The sequence below is a fragment of the Vulpes vulpes genome, chromosome 9 (genome assembly GCF_048418805.1).
Source record: "Vulpes vulpes isolate BD-2025 chromosome 9, VulVul3, whole genome shotgun sequence".
Taxonomy (NCBI): domain Eukaryota; kingdom Metazoa; phylum Chordata; class Mammalia; order Carnivora; family Canidae; genus Vulpes; species Vulpes vulpes.
Genome location: NC_132788.1, coordinates 6,590,620 through 6,609,477, shown reverse-complemented (window position 1 = coordinate 6,609,477; position 18,858 = coordinate 6,590,620). Strand labels below are relative to the sequence as shown.

General features: G+C 40.8%; 1 protein-coding gene across 1 annotated transcript in view; it reads left to right on the top strand.

The window, feature by feature from the left end:
* Nucleotides 1–1,340: 1,340 nt before the first annotated feature.
* LOC112925484 (UDP-glucuronosyltransferase 1A1) overlaps nt 1,341–18,858 on the top strand; it is a 91,722-nt gene continuing 74,204 nt past the window's right edge. The window contains exon 1 of the mRNA XM_026006219.2: nt 1,341–2,237. Within this exon, the coding sequence (XP_025862004.2) occupies nt 1,383–2,237 (855 nt within the window). The 5' untranslated portion in view covers nt 1,341–1,382. The remainder of the gene's footprint in view (nt 2,238–18,858) is intronic.

Genomic DNA, 18,858 nt, shown 5'->3' with positions numbered 1-18,858 from the left:
CGATGCCAACTCTCTCATTCCTGATGTTGATAATTTTTTCTTCTCTTTTTTTTTCTGATCAGTTCGGCTAGAGCTTCATCAGGTTAATTCATCTTCTCAAAGAACCAGCTTTTGGGTTCATTGATTTTCTGCTATTTTATATCTTATTGATATCTATTCTGAAGTAAGCCATCCAGAAAGATTGATCATGTGCCTTCATTTTTGTTTCTTAGACATTCATCTGAAAGTCCATCAGTCCCTCATATAAACGGTGACTAAGCAAATATTATTATTTGTCTAGTATTAGTTTGGGCAACTCAGAAGAAGCCATGTTGGCTCCTAACAAAGATTATGCCCCCAGGTTGGCTTTAGAATCCCTCAGTAAATGCTTCTCAGGGTCTTATCTGACATACACCCATTAGTGCACTCCCACAGTGCAATCCAGTCCAATGGAACAAAAAGCCCTTGTGTGCTTTCCATGTGTGAGGCATAGCATGGGTCCTGTAGAAGGAAAATGCAAATATGAAGAAGATATACCCTCTGGCGTCAACAAGTGCTCAGTAAAGTTTGGGAGACAGATACAAAGATTCCTGCAGGTGGGTAGCAGGCCAAAGTAGGTCAGCCTTCAGCAGAGAGGTCTAGACAGAGGAATGCAGAAGCCCAGAGGAAAGAGAGAGGATGCCTAGCAGAGTGCTTCTGGCAAGCTTCAGGCAAGTGACCACCCACTGCATGTGATGTGTGTAGGGAAAGTGATTGAATATAGAGGACAGTCCTATTCCATCTGTCAATCCCTAGAATGGTCCGCAGAGGCAGGATTTGGCACTCTTAACCTTTTGTAGCCCACAAAGGGTTTGGAAGTGGAAAAACCGGTGGCAATGCCAGGCTTTTTAGAGGCTCTTGTGAATACAGTTCCATTGTCCTTGAGGACGCTAGTGGTAAGTGACTTCATGTCCTCCTTGGAAACTGGGATGCCAATCTCTTTCTGGGCAAAATTGTCTTATGTATCCTGAGGATAACCCAAGCTTTCCTTGGAAAAAATTGGAAAAAATCACTTTAATTGATATTTACTTTCCTTTTTATCACTCTGAGTTCTCAAAACATTGCCTAATATTTCTGTTTCCAAAAGAGCATTGACATGCCATACAGTGCATGATCTTTGTCCAAGGCAAAGATCAAATGGTATTGCTGTCTGGAAAATTTTCAAGCATGTTTGTCAGCAAATGCTACCCATTCATTATCGTTCTTAGGAGTGCATCACTGGCAATGAGTGTAGTTTTTTTTTTTCATGAATGTGTAAATACACGCCCTCTGCTGGGGCGGGCTTTGTGCCTGTACTTCTTCCACGGACTATTACACCAACTCAGAACCCAAGCAGCTGCATTGCCCTGTGCTGCAGTTTTCCAATGGCTGCCACAATTTTGACCGGCTTTCCTCTGTTGTGTGTGTGTCTCCTGCTGACATCTGGCTTTGCTGAGGCAGGCAAGCTGCTGGTAGTACCCATGGATGGGAGCCACTGGTTTACCATGCGTTTGGTTGTGGAGCAACTCATCCAAAGAGGGCATGAGTTGGTTTTAATCATACCAGAGGTGAGTTGGCAACTGGGAAAATCCTCCAATTTTACGGTGAAGACTTATTCCACAATTTACAATCTGGAGGAGTTGAATCAGATGTTCAAGACTTTCTCTTATTCTCAGTGGAAAACTCGGCAGCAAAGCTCACTTTTTTGGGTCTTAAGTCCATTAAAAGACAGTCTTCAACCCCATTTTTTACATTGTAAGAATTTGTTTAGTGATCCAAAATTAGTAGAATACATAAAGGAGAGTTCTTTTGATGCAGTGTTTCTGGATCCTTTTGATGTGTGCGGCTTAATTGTAGCCAAGTATTTTTCACTCCCATCCGTGGTCTTCACCAGGGGATTATTTTGCCATTTTTTTGAGGAAAGCACACAGTGCCCCAGTCCCCTTTCTTATGTTCCTAGACCGTTCTCCATATTGTCAGATGCCATGAGTTTCAGAGAGAGAGTGAGGAATCACATCTTCCACCTGGAGGAACATTTATTTTGCCACTATTTTTTAAAAACTCCTTTAGAAGTTGCATCTGAGATTCTCCAAACAGCTGTCACGCCTTATGATCTCTATAGCCATACGTCAATTTGGTTGTTAAGAGCTGACTTTGTTTTGGACTATCCCAAACCTGTGATGCCCAACATGGTCTTCATTGGAGGCATCAACTGCCAGGAGCGAAAGCCATTGCCAAAGGTAAGTTACCTCCTCTTTTGTGTAGTAAGAAAAATCTGGCTTTGGACATTAGAAAAAAAAAAAGATTCCCACTGAACTCCAGATTTGACATTTACACTCCTGAACCCCAGATTTGACATTTACATTTGGAGATTTTTTTTTTCCTGGTTGAAAGAATTCTTTTGTGCCAATTCATTGATTCATGCATTAGCAAGTCTTATAAAGCTGCCCTCTTTGACATGTATTTGTATACAATTGATATAATTGTATATAATTTCTAGGGTGCATTTTGTAGAACTATCCTTTGGCAACTACTGAAAAACACACTAAGAATTGAAATTTCAGTTTTTTTAGAAAAAATCTAATGCCATAGATTTTGCCATACAGGAATAATCCTTTTTTAAAAAGATTTTATTTATTTATTTATTTATTTATTTATTTATTTATTTATTTATTCATTCATTCATGAGAGACAGAGAGAGAGAGAGAGGCAGAGACATAGGAAGAGGGAGAAACAGGTTCAGTGCAGGGAGTCCAATATGGGACTCGATCCTGGGACTCTGTGATCAGGCCCTGAACCAAAGGCAGATAGTCAACTGCTGAGTACCCAGCTGTCCCATATAGGAATAATCATATTGCCATGTAGAAATGCCCTTAGATATTTTGTATGGTATTTCTCCCATTTTTCTGAAATTATTTTATGTATATGCATATATCTAATGTAAATTATCACACCTATTTTATTAAAATAAAATCTATAATGGATTGTACCTATTGTTCTTTACCTTGGTTTCTTCACTAACTAATAAATTATGAACATCTTTATAGTCAATCCATAAAAATCTGTTGCATCTTTTTAAAAAGATTTAATTTATTCATTTGAGACAGAGAGAGAGAGAGAGCACAAGGAGGGGGGGACAGCAGAGGGAAAAATAGAAGCAGTCTCCTCGCTGAGCAGGGATCCCAATGCAGGCCTACATCCCAGGACCCTGGGATCATGACTTGAGCCCAAGGCAGAAAGTTAACTGACTGAGACACCCAGGTGCCCCTGTTGCATTCTTTTTAATATTTACATAAAATTCTTTACTTTGGATATGCCATGGTTCATTCAACTCATCCATACCGATAGATTTTTAATCTTTTTCCCCACTGTGTCCTTTATAAGCAAGACTATACTACACATTTTTAAATAATTTGTTTGCATTCTCACATTTCAACAGTCTTGCTGTTCTGTCTGTATAGGCTGCATATCCTTAGAAGTAGGGGTTGTTGGGTCAAATGGTACACCCATATTATCTTATAACCAATTCAACAAATTGCTTTCAAAAGATTGAACAATCTGACACTTTGGTCAACAGTACATGAGAGCTCTAGTTTTTCCATACCCTGTCCAGCTTCAAATGTTGTCAGACTTCTAAAACTCTTTTAACCAAAAAAAAAAAAAAAAAAAAAAAAAAGAAGAAGAAGAAAGAAAAGAAAAAAAATTCTACATAGATAGATTGGTCATTGGATTTCATCTTTTGGGAATTGTGTATTCACCTTCTTTAGTCCTTTTTCTAGGGCCATTTGTCTTTTTTAGAGAAATGAGTGTAAGTCTTTTGAGTAGTAGGACTACTAATATTAACACTTTTTGTGTTCTGCAAATATTTTTTGACTATTCTTTATCTTCTGTCATATAGAGGTTTCATTTTTGGTTGGTGAAACTTGTTACTGTTTTTCCTGGTGATTTCTGGATTTCACCTTGTTTAGGTCTTTCCCAAGCCTGAGATATATAAACACTTTTCCCATACTATGTCTTAGTATTTTTAATTCTTCCAGGGTTAATACATTTTTTACAGTGAAGAATTTATATGGTACAAGGATCCAACATCATGTAATGAAGAAATCCATTCTTTATCTGTTGAAATGCATCTTTATCATATTTTAAATTTCCAGATTTATTTACTCTTTTGAACTCTATTTGTGAACTCTCAGTTTTTTTCCATCGATTTATTTATTTACTCATGTGCCAGTATCATATTTTTATTGTAGTAGCTCTATAGTCTGTTTTAATATGTCATAAGGTAATCCCCATACTCACTGTTTTTCTAAATTTTCTTGGTGATTCTTGTTTTTGACTCTCCTTCACAAAATTGCGAATTGTTTTATCTAGTTTTAAATAAAATAAAGCAATAGGGTTCTGATTATATGACAAAATGCTTTTATTAAATTGAGAGAGAATGACATCATTTTGCTTGGAACTTTTCCTATTTAGGATTGTAGTATTTCTCTTTATTTATTCAGATCTTACTTTATATGTGTCAATAAACTTTTGCATTTTACTTCATATGCCTTTCACTTTTCTTGTAACATTTATTCCTAGGCATATTACTATTTTTGAAACTATTGTGAACAGGGCATTTTTCATTGCTATTTTGAGGTGATTATTAGTAATTAATGTATAGCTCTGGTTTTTCCACATTTATCTTCTATCTAGCCACATTCCTAATTTCTCTTCTTAGTTTCTAAGACTCTTAGGTATACAATGTCATCTGCCAGTAATAATCCCTCCCCAAATTCATACATCTTATTTGCCTTATTGGAGCACGTCCTTCAGAAACATTGTTGAACAATTAGTTCAGAACAATTATTCAATAGTTCCTATTGAATAATGTTGAATAGTTGGTTCCGCCAGTTTGATTTGGGGTTCAATCACTGGGATTGACATGGTCTTGTAAAATTCAAGAGTAAGATTTCTGATGAGTACATTGCATCTAAATCCAAATTAAGAACCTGGTGGCATGTTTCAGTTAATTATTTTATTAGAGACTTACTGAAGGCTCAGTAAATTTTGCAAAAGTCATGTTTTCTCATATAGTGGGAACCTGATTTTCCCCTTTGAATTAAGTAGTGGCTAGAAATGGATCATGCCCTCAGTGAATCTGTGTTGTGGGCATGCTGGTTATGTAACTCAGACTACCCACAGCCTGAAGCATATCTGGGAAGGATAGCATTTTGTAAGGGGGCTCTGCTCACCTTGAAATGAGCCGAGCCACCAGAATCTTCACATAGCTGAAGAAACTGCACTCATACTAGGTACACGTGCCCATATATGAAACTTAAGATAATGATGGGTTTATTTAGCATGACTGCAAGTAAATGAGAACCAAGATATCTGTTGGCCTGTAGGATGTATAGACTTTTATAATACATGCCAGTGATATCAGGAAATTTGGATGGGGGGGGGAATAAGAATAATTAAACTCTTTCCATCGTACTCACATTAAAAGTGAATTTTAGTGTTGTAAGAGGGAACATGTTAGTTTGTGTAAATTAATGATGCTGCATCAGAGATTGGCAAACCTTTTTAAAGGGCAAATATTTTAGCCTTTGCAGGGTTATATATGATCTCTGTTTAATAACCTTTTTGTTTGTTGCTTTGTTTGTTTATAGTTCTTTAAAATTGTAAGTTCCATTCTTAGCTCATGAGCCATACAAAAATAGTTTGTTCAGATATTCCCATCCCTTTGGAGATGGAGTACAAGTTTTCTGGGTTCCCCTAGGGGATGGTCAGTAATAAGATGCTGAGGGAGAAGAGGGATCTAGTAAGAAAAGGTAAGTTTTAGGTATATGGTAATACAACACTCACCCTAAAAAAAGCCACCGCTGCTCTCTTTTTTGTCACTCTATTTAATTTGCATTTTCTAGAATTTTGCATAATGGAATTATGCAATATGGACTCTCTTGTTTGACATAGCTTCTTTAGCAAAATTATTTTGAGATTCATCCTTGTTGATTCATGTGTAGTAAGTAGTTCATTCCTATTTATTGTAGAGAAGCATTGTATTTGTGGATAACGTGCAGTTTATCCAGTCACATGTTGATAGGTCTTTGTGCTGTTCCCAGTTTTCTGTGGCTCAAATAAAGTGGCTCTGAATATTCGTATCCCATACAAATGGTTTTTGGATGGAAGCATTCTGTGTCCTTTTATATGATGGTCCGTTAGGCGCAGCCATAAGAGGAGACACAGGAGAGGCTCAGGGAAAGAAAGTTTATATTACTCACAAGTCCTAGAGAAAGGGGCTGCCATGCAGGGCTACATGGGGAAGCACCAGGGTTGGTGAGGAGGCAGAAGCAGCAGGAGCCAGGACAGGGCCTGGGTCACTGACTTCATTGGTGTTTTCATGGAAAGGCAAGTCAGGGCAGGGCAGACGGCCTAGGACTGGCTAGTGTGAAGAACTCTGGTGGGTTCTAAGCTATAGGGGTGTTCCCTGGTTGCCTGGTCCCTAGGCCTGGGATGATTAAGGCAGAGGAATATTGTCTCCTATGGCTCTGGATTGGTTAGTTTGCATCTCAAAGGCTTACAGAGGCCTGGGCTACTTGGGATCTCTAAGAATCAGGGCTAGGGAAGGATGTGTGTGTGTGGGTGTCTCCCCAGCCAGAAGGTTTTGTAAGGTGTCAGAACTTCACCAGAAAATGCAAAGTATCAGCCACTCAGGAAGTGTACTTTCTTTTCTCCGGGATGAATACCTAGGAATGGGAAGCCTTGGGCTGTATGACAGGTGTAGGTTTCTAAGAAACTGCTGATCCACTGTAGGGTCTCACCAGCAGCAGATGAGTGCCCAGCCCTTCCAGAGAGTCACCAACAATGGGTGTGGTCTTTCGTTCACATTTCAGCCATTCTAAGATGTGTGCAAATTAAATTGTAGCTATAACTTGACATCTCTATTGAGCAATGATGTGGAGCACCTTTCCATGTGCCTGTTTCCCATCTCTATTGTTTTGTGGTGAAATGTCTGTTCAAATCTTTGTGTATATAAAAAATGTTCCCTATTAGTGAGATTCAAGAGTTCTTAATAGATTCAGTATATAAGTTCTTCATCAGGTATATGGTGTACAAATATTTCCTCCCAGTTTGTGGATTCTGTCTTTATTGTCTTCTTTGTTTCTTTCTTTGTTTCTTTCTTTCTTCTTTTTCTTTCCCCTCTCTCTCTCTTTCATTCTCTTTCTTTTCTCCTTTTAAAGATTTTATTTCTTAATTTTAGAGAAAGAAAGAGAGAGAGTGTGTGAGTGTGGAGGAGAAGCAGAGGGGGAGGGACAAGCAAAGGAGAGAGGATCTCAAGGAGACTCCCTGCTGAGCATGGTGCTGGTCTTGGGACTCCTCACCACCCTGTTTTCATGATCTGAGCTTAAACCCCGAGTTGGCTGCTTACCTAAGTGAGCCATCTAGTTGCCCTGGATTCTTCTTTTTTAAAAATAAAATTTGGATTTAGAATAGACTTAGATTTACAGAAATATTGTAAAATGCAGTTGAAAATATTCCCATATACTCTGTACCTACCTTCCCTTACAGTTAACAGCCTATTTTACTACAGTGCCTTTGTCACATGAATGAACCAATATGATATGATTAAACTCTATATTTTACTCAGATTTCATTGATTTTTACCTAAAGTCCTTTTTCATTTCCTGGATTCCATCCAGAATATCATATTATAGTGAGTGTCTCCTCTAAATTGTGATGATATCTCAGACTTTCCTTGATTTTGATGATATTTGAAGTTCTGAGAATTATTGTTTAGGTACTTTGTGGAATGCCCCTCAGTTTCAGTTTGTCCTTTTTTAAAAAAAATCTTGATGAAACCAGACTTTAGCTATTTTGGGAGGAAGACGACAGAGGTGATGTTTTTTCTTGCTTTCTGGCTGATGGATATCTGATTGTCGAAAAGGCTATTGTTTCCTCTACTGAATGGCCTTTGCATCTCCATAAAAGATCAGTTGTACATATGTCTATGGATTTATTCTGGACTTTCTAATCTGTTTCAATGATCTGTTTATGAAGCACTTGACTACTCTAGCTTTACAAGAAGTCTTGAAATGAGAAGTGTTAGCTTTCTGTCTCAGTAGGCTCAGGTGCTGTCACAGAATACTATAGAGAAGTTCAAAAGTTTGAAGTCCAAGATCAGGTTACTGCCATGTTTGCGTTCTGGTTAGAGCCCTTTTCTGGGTTGCAGTCTGGTGACTTCTTGTATACTCTCATGACAGAGAGAGAGAGAGAGAGAGAGAGAGAGAGAGAGAGACATGGTCTCTGTTGATCCATAAAAGCACTGATCCCATTCATGGTGGCCCCAATACCTTATCTAAATCCTAATTACCCCCAAAGCTCCACTTCCTTATACCATCATATCAGGATAGAGTTTCAAATATGAATGTTAGGGAGATATAAGTATACAGTGTATGCCATTTCCAAGTTTTTTAAAGTTATTTTGGCCATTTTAGATCTTTTACATTCCCATATAAGTTTTTAAATCAGTTTTCCAATTTCTGCAAAAATGCCTGCTGGGATTTTGGTTGAGATTATATTGTATCTACAGATCAATTTGGGAGAGAATTGTCATCTTAACAACTCTGGATCTCCCAGTTCATGAACGTGATTTATCCCTTCAGTTATTTATATTTTCTTTAATTTCTCTCACTAATGTTTTGTGGTTTTCAGGGTACAGTGTTTCACATCTTTTGTCAGAGTTATCCCATAAGTATTTCAAAATTTTGATGCTATTTAAATGATATTTTGAAATTTTCATTTCTGATTGTTCATTGCTTGTATATAGAAATACAATTGGTTTTTTAGCTCCCTAGAACATTTTATTAATTTACTTTAATTTTTAAAATTTTCTTTAAATTCAATCAATTAATATAGAATATATTATTGGTTTCAGAGGTAGAAATCATTGATTCATCAGTCTTACATAATACCCAGTGCTCATTACATTCTGTGCCCTACTTAATGTCCATCATTCAGATGCCCCATCTCCCACCCCTCTCCGCTCCAGCAACCCTCAGTTTTTTCCCTAGGATTAAGAGTCTTTTATGGTTTGTCTCCCACTCTGATTTCATCCTGTTTTATTTTTTCCTCTCTTTCCCCATGATTCTCTGTTTTGTTTCTTAAATTGCACATTTGAGCGAGATGACATATTATTGCCTTTCTCTGATTGAAATATTCCACATAGCATACTGTCCTCTAGTTCCATCCATGACATTGCAAATGGCAGGATTTCATTGTTTTGATGGCCGAGTAGTATTCCATTGTATATATATCCCAAATCTTTATTCATTCATCTGTCGATGGACATCTGGGCTCCTTCCATAGTTCGCCTAATGTGGACAATGTTGCTATAAACATTGGGGTGCAGGTGCCCCTTTGGATCACTACATTTGTATCTTTGGAGTAAATACACCATAGTGCAATTGCCGTGTTGTAGGGTAGCTCTATTTTCAACTTTTTGAGGAACCTCCATACTGTTTTCCAGAATGGCTGTACCAGCTTGCATTCCCACCAACATTGACGAGGGTGCCCCTCTCTCTGCATCCTCACCAACATCTGCTGTTTCCTGACTTGTTAACTTTGTTGAATTGCTGTATGAGTTCTAGCAATGTTGGGGTGGAGTCTTTTGAGTTTTCCACATAGAGTATCATGTCATGTGCAGAGTGAGATTTTAACTTCTTTGCAGATTCTGATGCCTTCTCTTTGTTTTTGTGTCTGACTTTTGAGGCTAGGACTTCTAATACTATGCTGAATAGAAGGGGTGAGATTAGACATCTCTGCATATTACTAACCTTAGGGGAAAAGCTCTCAGTTTTTCCCCATTGAGAATGATATTGACTGTGGGCTTTTCATAGATAGCTTTTATGATATTGAGGTATGTTCCCTCTATCCCTACCTGGTGAAGCGTTTTAATCAAGAAAGGATGTTATACTTTCTCAAATGCTTCTTCTGCATCTATTGAAAGGATCATATGGTTCTTCTCCTTTCTTTTATTAATGTAGTGTATCCCATTATTGGTTTGTGGATGTTGAATCACCTTTGCAGCTCAGGGATAACTCCCACTTGTTTGTGGTGAATAATCCTTCCAACGTACTGTTAGATCCTATTGGCTAGCATTTTGCATTCATGTTCATCAGTGATAATGGTGTGTAATTTTCCTTTTGGTGGAATATTTGTCTGGTTTTAGGATCAAGGTAATGCTGTGCTCCTAGAAAGAGTTTGGAAGTTTTCAATCCATTTTTTTTTTTGTTTTGTTTTGTTTTGAAACAGCTTCAGGAGTATAGGTATTAATTCTTCTTTAAATGTTTGGTAGAATTCCCCTGGGAAGCCATCCGGCTGTGGACTCTTGTTTGTTGGGAGGTTTTTGTTTACTGCTTCAATTTCCTTGCTGTTCAGGTTGTCTGTCTCTTCCTGTTTCAGTTTTGGTAGTTTACACATCTCTAGGAATGCATCTATTTCCTTCAGATTGCCTAATTTGTTGGCATACAGTTACTCATAATATGTTTTTATAATTGTATGTATTTCTTTAGTGTTGGTTGTGATCTACCTTTTTCATTCTTATTTTAATGTTTTGGGTCCTTTCTCTTCTTCTTGATATGTCTGGCCAGGGGCTTATCAATCTTATTAATCCTTTTAAAGAGCCAGGCCAGGTCTTAGTTTCGTTGATCTGTTCTACTGTTCTTTTGGTTTCTATTTCATTGATTTCTGCTCTCATCTTTATTTTTGCTCCTCTCCTGCTGGGTTTAGGTTTTATTGGCTTCTATCATTGGCTGCTCCCATATTAAGGGCTTAAATATTTACAATTGTTAGATCTTCTTGTTGGATAGACCCCTTAATTATGACATAGTGTCCTTCCTCATCTCTTATTACAGTCTTTGGTTTAAATCTTATTTGTCTGGGGATCCCTGGGTGGCGCAGCGGTTTGGTGCCTGCCTTTGGCCCAGGGCGCGATCCTGGGGACCCGGGATTGAGTCCCACGTCGGGCTCCCGGTGCATGGAGCCTGCTTCTCCCTCTGCCTGTGTCTCTGCCTCTCTCTCTCTCTCTCTCTCTGTGACTATCATAAATAAATAAAAATAAAAAAATAAAAATAAATCTTATTTGTTTGATGTAAGGTTTGCCACCCCAGATTTCTTTTGACATCCATTAGCATGATAAATATTTTCCACACCCTCACTTTAAATCTAGATGTATCTCTGGGTCTATAGTGAGTCCCTAGCAGACAGCATATCAATAGTTATTGTTTTTTTCTTCAATCTGATCACAGTCTTTTGATCGGAACATTTAGCCTATTTACATTCAGAGTGATTATTGAAAGATATGGATTTAGTGGCATTGTATTACCTGTAAAGTCACTGTTTCTGTAGATTGTCTCTGTTCCTTTCTGGTGTGTGTTACTACTGGGCACTCTCTTTGCTTAAAGGGTCCCTTTTAATATTTCTTGTAGAGCTATTTTGGTGATCCAAATTCTTTTAGTTTCTATTTGTCCTGGAAGCTTTTTATCTCTCTTTCTATTTTGAATGACATCCTAGCTGGATAAAGTATGCTTGGCTGCATATTTTTTTTCATTTATCACCCTGAATATATCGTGCCAGCCCTTTCTGGCCTGCCAGGTCGCTGTGGTTTGGTATGCTGCCAACCTAATGTTTCTACCTTGTAGGATATGGACTTATTCCCCTGAGCTGCATTCAAGATTTTCTCTTCGTCTCTGAGATTTGCAAGTTTCACTATTATGTGTTGTGGTGTGATCTAATTAATTGATTTTGAAGGGGGTTCTCTGTGCCTGGTGAACTTGAATGCCTCTTTCCTTCCCTGGGTTAGGGTAATTCTCTGCTTTAATTTGCTCCAATATCCCTTCTGCACCCCTCCTTTTCTCTTATTCTGGGATCCTAATTATTCTAATATTGTTTTCCTTTATGTTATCACTTGTCTCTCGAATTCTCCCCTTGTGATCCAGTATTTGTTTTTCTCTCTTTTTTCCTCCCCTGTAGATTCTTCTTTCTTTCTTTCTTTCTTTCTTTCTTTCTTTCTTTCTTTCTTTCTTTCCTTTTATTGGGGGTTTCTACAGAGATGATCACGTTATCTGTGAATAAGGCATTTAGAGTTTTCTTTCCAAACTGGATGCCTTTTACTTTTTCTGACTGACTGCATTGGTTAGAATCTCCAGAACTTCTATGAATAGGAGTGGTAGGATGGTCATCCTTGACTTGTATGTGATTAGGAGTAAGGCATTCAGTCATTCCTCATTAAGTATGTTGTTAGTTATGGGTTTTCATAGATACTTTTATTAGGTAGACAGTGTTCCCTTCTTACCTTGTTTTCTGACAATTTTGATCAGTAATGGATGTTGGATTTTGTCAAATACTTTTTCTGTGCCTATGGAGATGATCATATGGTTGTATTTTTCAGTCTATTTTTATGGTGAATTACCTTGATTGATTCTCTAATGTTAAAACAGCCTTTTTTGGTGTAAGTCCCACTATCTTTTTGTATATAATTATTATATAGACCTCATATTTTTATATACATTATATTATTGAATTTGATTTGCTAAAATTTGGTATAGAATTTTTGCATAATATATATGAGGGTATTGGTCTATAAATTTTTCTTTCTTTCTTATGATGTCTTTATCTAGTTTTGGTATGTGGCAATGCTGGTCTCAGAGACAAATTCTGTGGTCTCATAGAAAGATTAGGAATTTCTCTATTTTTCTGTTCTCTTGAAATATTATTTGCTCATTTCGGGATGTATACTGGAATAATAAATGGTTTTATTTCTTCCTCCAATATTTGGTAGTTTGTATTAGTGAAGCCACCTGGGCTTGAAGTTTTATTAGTTGGAAAGTTTGAATTCAAACTTAATTCAACTTAAAACATACAAGGTACTTTTATTCAGCTTATTTATTATTTCTCTGTTAAACTCTAGTAGTTTGCATCTTTTGAGGAATTTGTTCATTTCATCTAAGTTGTAGAATATATTGGCATAAATTCATTCTTGATATTCTTTCTTATTATCCCTTTAGCATCTGTTGAATCTGTAGTGATGCCACCTTTCTCATTCCTGATATTGGTAATTTTTTTCTTCTCTCTTTTTTTTCTAATCAGTTTAGTTAGAGCTTTATAAGTTTAGTTCATCTTTTTAATGCACAAGTTTTTGGGTTCATTGATTTTTTTCTATTTTTCTTCTATTTTCTACTTTATTGATATGTATTCTAAAGGATCCTCCTGGAAAGGAAGATCATTTGCTACCATATTATTTTTCAGACATTAATCTCAAAGTTCCTCAGTCACAGAGGAAAATGGTGACTAAACAAATATCTAGTAACCTAGTTCAGTCATCTCCGAAGGAACATGCTGGCTCCTAACAAAGATTATGCCCCCAACTTGACTGTAGAATCCCTCACTAAGACTCAGGGTCTTATCTGACATACACCACTGAGCTCACTGATAAAGGTGTGTAGAAAACTCACATAATGCAATTCAGTCCAATCCAACAAAGGGTCCTTGTGTGCTTTCTCTGTGTGAGACATAGCATGGGTCCTGTGGGAGGAGGGTGCAAATATGAAGAAAATACATCCTCTGGCCTCAATGAGTGCTTGGTAGAGTGTGGGAGACAGATACAAAGATTCCTGAAGGTAGGTAGCAGGCCGAGTGGGGCAGCCATCACAGAGAGGTCTATAGAGGAATGCAGAGAGGAATGCAGAAGCCCAGAGAAAAGAGAGAGAATGCCTAGCAGAGTGCTTTTGGTAAGCGTTAGGCAGGTGATCACCCACTGCATGTGATGTGTCTAGAGAAAGTGATTGAATATAGATGACAATCACATTCCATCAATCAATCCGTAGAATGGTCCATGGAGGCGGGATTTGGCATCTTAGCATTTTGGAGCCTCAGAGAGTTTGGATATGGAACAAACACATGGCAATGAGAGGCATGTAAGGGACTCATGTGAATACAGTTCCACTGCCCACGAGGAAGGTAGTGGTAAGTGACTTCAGGTCTTTCCTTGGAAACTTGGATGCCAATATCTTTCTGGGCAAAATTGTCTTATGTATCCTGAGAGTAAAAACCAAAATTTCCTTGGAACAAATTGCAAAGATATCACCTTTTTGAAGTTTATTTTTCTTTTGATCGCTCTGAGTCCTCAAAGGCATTGCTTAATAATTCTGTTTCCAAATGAGTTTTGCGTGACATACAGTGCATGATCTTTGTCCAAGGCAAAGATCAAAAGGTATTCTTATTTGGAAAGTGTACAAGTATGTGTGTCAGCAAATGCTATTCATTCATTATTGTTCTTACCAGTGCATTACTGGCAATGAGTGTAATTTTTTTTTTTACGAATGTGTGGTTACATCCCCTTTCCTGGGACAGGCTTTGTGTCTGTACTTCTTCCCTCAATTCTATCACACCAATTCAGAACCCAAGCAGCTGGATTGCCCTGGGCTGCAGTTTTCCAATGGCTGCCACAATTTTGACCGGCTTTCCTCTGTTGTGTGTGTGTCTCCTGCTGACATCTGGCTTTGCTGAGGCAGGCAAGCTGCTGGTAGTACCCATGGATGGGAGCCACTGGTTTACCATGCATTTGGTTGTGGAGCAACTCATCCAAAGAGGGCATGAGTTGGTTTTAATCATACCAGAGGTGAGTTGGCAACTGGGAAAATCCTCCAATTTTACAGTGAAGACTTATTCCACAACTTACACTATGGAGGAGTTGAATCAGATGTTCAAGACTTTCTCTTATTCTCAGTGGAAAACTCGGCAGCAAAGCTCACTTTTTTTGGTCTTAAGTCCATTAAAAGACAGTCTTCAATACCTTTTTTGTTGTGCCCAAGATTACGTATCTGAGAAACCACCAAGGAGCTGACACCGATGCAAACACATGAGGGTTTATTTACAAGCTGGAGCTTGTGTCCAAGTATACCCGACACAGCAGAGCAGGGACTTGGACACTGAGGGGGGTTCCAGCTTAGTTTTATGGGCTGGTCTAGGGGACCTCTAGAGGTGGGGGAGGAATTTCTCAAGCTCTGTTCTCATTCTGATATGGGGCTTTTCACAGGGGCCTGAGATGGCTGTACTTGTGCTAACGCTGAATTTAAGGTGGAATGGCCTAATTTTCAAAGCCTCCACATTTCCGCCTCTCAGAGGAACCTAAGGAAGGACCAAATCATGGGTCCAGGTTGCTCTCAGAGTGAGCCAGGGGGAATGATTAAACCAGGATTCGAACCAACCTTGTTGCTCTTCTCGTTCCCGTTTACGTCTCAGTGAAGAAGCAACCTCCTATGTTTAAGGCAGCACATAACCCCCCCCACCCCCCCCACCCCCGTTGTAAGAAGACTAAGTCTAATCCCCTTCTATTTTGAAGGACAACTTCAGACTAGGGAGTCTTGGAGGTGGGAAAGAGGTGAGAACAGTGCAGTCTTAGCTTAAGGGGATTGTCCTTGTCCAGTTGGCTTTTCCAGTCTGGAACAAAATCCTTGTGAATGGCATGTGGATCAGCTGGCCGGATGTGGGTGTAGCAGACCCAGGGAGTAATCCCGTCGACCTTGAGAGTGGTGGGAGTGGTCAGGATCATGATGTAGGGTCCCTTCCAGCAAGGTTGAAGTGTTTGGTGTTGGTATCTCTGGACATAAACCCAGTCACCTGGCCGGTATTGATGGGTGCCCGGGGGTGGCCAAGTCTTGTAGAGGCCCTCAGCTTAGGCCACACCTGCTCATGGGTTCGTTGTAACGTTTGGAGGGAGAAAAGAAGTTGGTGATCATCAAACTCAGCAAGCACCTCAGGTTTTAAATTGGGGATAATAGGTGGAGGAATACAGAACATGATCTCATAGGGGGTCAGTCCCATCTTATATGGAGAGTTCCTCACCCTATATAGGGTGAAGGGGAGGAGAGTTACCCAGTCCCGGCCAGTCTCCAGGGCTAATTTATTTAAGGTCTCCTTTAATGTTCTGTTCATCCTCTCTACCTGTCCTGAGCTTTGGGCCTTATATACACAATGTAATTTCCAATCTGCCCCAAGTACTAGTGCCACTCCCTGTGTTACCTTAGAGACGAATCCTGGGCCGTTGTCTGATCCAATCTTAACAGGAAAACCATACCTCGGTAAGATGTCTTCCAGCAGTTTCTTGGTTACACTCTGTGCTGTTTTATGTTTGGAGGTAAATGCCTCTGTCCATCCTGAAAAAAGTATCTATGAACATCAGTAAATACCTGTATCCGCATTTTCTAGGTTTTACCTCAGTGAAGTCCACTTCCCAGTAGGCTCCTGGGCGGTCCCCTTAGAGCCAGGTGCCCGGGTTAGATCCATGGGCGGTGGCATTAGTTAACTGGCATGAGTGGCAGCTCACCACAATCTGCTCAATCTTTGCTCAAGAGTCTTTAATAGTGATCTTTGCATGTCATATGAGGTCTTCCATCTTCTTTGTTCCCATATGAGGACTCCGATGCATTTTTGGATAGGACTCGCCATCCTAGTTCCTCCGGCAGGATGATGCTGGAGTCTGCGGCCCTCCATCAGCCACGCAAGCACTGGGTCATAGGCAAGCGTTTGATCCAGTGTAAGTCAGCATCAGCATAGTTGGGGGTGTCTGGCAGGGTCGATGCCCCCAGATCGGGTCCGTGGTTACGGCTGCCCCCAGGTATCTGATTCCTTCTTGGACGAAACTGCCGCCGTCCATATACCAGGTGGTGTCCGCGTTTGGCAGTGGCTGGTCCTGGAGATCAGCTCTGATTCCATGCACCTGTGCCAAAATTTCTTGACAGTCATGCAAAGGGGGGTCCCAGTCTGGGTTAGGGAGACGAGAGGCATGGGGTATTGGTGGATCCTGACAGGGTCTGCCCCCGGCTTTAGTTCTATGTATATGGCCGGTCGGTGCCGGGCCAGCCCAATCCTCCCAGTTTCTGCCCATGCTTGGGGAAATTCCCGCAGCCAATGGTCAATGTCAGTCATTGGGGCTGAGGGCGTTTGATGGAGACGATATTCGTCTTCTAAACGCAGGATAAGCACCTGAATCAGGTGCCCCTCCTTGTTTAGGATTTTTGCCCCTTTGAGATGGAAGTGAATTTGTGCCCCCATCTTGGTGAGCAAATCCCGACCTAACAATGGGTAGGGACACTCAGGGATGACCATGAAGGAGTGGGATACCTGGCCCATGCCGAGATCCACAGTTCTTCGGGTAGTCCATGAGTACTGTTTGGTGTCCGTGGACCCTTGCACCCATGAAGTCTTGCTTGCCAATTTCCCTTGGGGTTGTAATAAAACCGAATGTTGTGCCCCAGTGTCCACTAGGAATTCAACGGGTTGCCCCTCCACTCTGAGAGTTACCCTGGGCTTGGGGAGGGGTGCCAAACCCCGACTCCCCTAGTCGCCCAGGTCCTCCATCTCCAAGATCTTGGCAGGGGCCTTAGATCTTTTGTTAGGGCACTCTTTCACCCAGTGGCCCTCTTCCTTGCAATAAGCACATTGGTTTTTGTTCAGCTTAGGGCACTCCTGATGGGGACCAGGGCCATCCTCCTTACCTACCCCAAAGCCAGCTTATTGAGGTGCCTCCGTCTTTCCCATGGGTCGTCCATGGTTGTGGCCAGCAGGATCTTGACCAGGTTTCAGGTCTGCCGGTCACTTAGTTTGGTTTGCTGCTCTTTCAGACTTTCTCTATTATTATAGACTCTTTTTGTTACTATTACAAGCCCTGCAAGCTCTTCTCTCCCAGTCTCTCTACTCTTTGCAATTTCTTTTTAATGTCCGGAGCAGCCTGGTTAACAAAGGCCATGATAATTGCGGGGCTTCTGGGCTCGTAGGGGTGCACTGCCTAAAAGCCTCCATGACTCTCTCTAAGAAGGCTGCTGGACTGTCGTCCTTGCCCTGTCTCACATCATAAACCTTGGCCAGATGGGTAGGCTTGTGTGCGGCAGCCTGGTGACCTGCCAGCAGAGTCTGGCGGTAGAGCCGGGGCCTCTCATTACCTTCAGCCAAGTTGTGGTCCCAGGTGGGGCAGGATAAGGGGAAGGCCGCGTTTAAGAGGTCTGGGTTTTGGGTGGGCTGTCTGTCTTCTCCCAGGACAGACTTCCGGGCTTCCACCTGAACTCGTTCTCTCTCTTCGGTGGTGAAGAGAACCTACAAGAGCTGTTGGCAGTCCTCCCAGGTAGGCTGGTGGGTAGAGAGAACAGTATCTAAGAGCCCAGTTAGATCTCTCAGATTATCAGAGAACTTTGCACAGACAGTTATGACAAGGACACAGTAAAGCAGACAAACATTCCAGTGCGGCCGCGGAGACAAAACAAAAAGTAAACTGAAAGGCTGCCAGCCGGCCCTCCTTACAGACGAGGACCCCATCCTTCTTACAGACGAGGACCTCTGTCCTCCTTACAGACGAGGACCCATCCCCCTTACAGACGAGGACCCCGTCCCCCTTACAGATGAGGACCTAAGTCCCCCTTACAGATGAGGACCTCCACCTCTTACAGATGAGGACCCCATCCTCCCTACAGGCGAGGACCTCCGTCCTCCTTACAGGTGAGGACCCTGTCCTCCTTACAGATAAGGACCCTGTCCTCCCGGCAGGGGCAAGGGACCTCTCCTCAAGACCCCTGGTTGACAGCCCACCAGCGCGTCCACCTAAGCCAATGTCGACCCAATACAGATTGGAATTCCTACAGGTAAAAGTACAATTTAGAGCTCTCAGAGAATATGCACGCAAAAGGTGGAAAAAGTTGAATGCACTCACCATGTGTGAAACCCTCCGGATGGGGTTCTGGGGGTCTCTCGGATCCCGGACAAGTCCCCAAGTGTTGTGCCCAAGATTACATATCTGAGAAACCACCAAGGAGCCGACACCGATGCAAA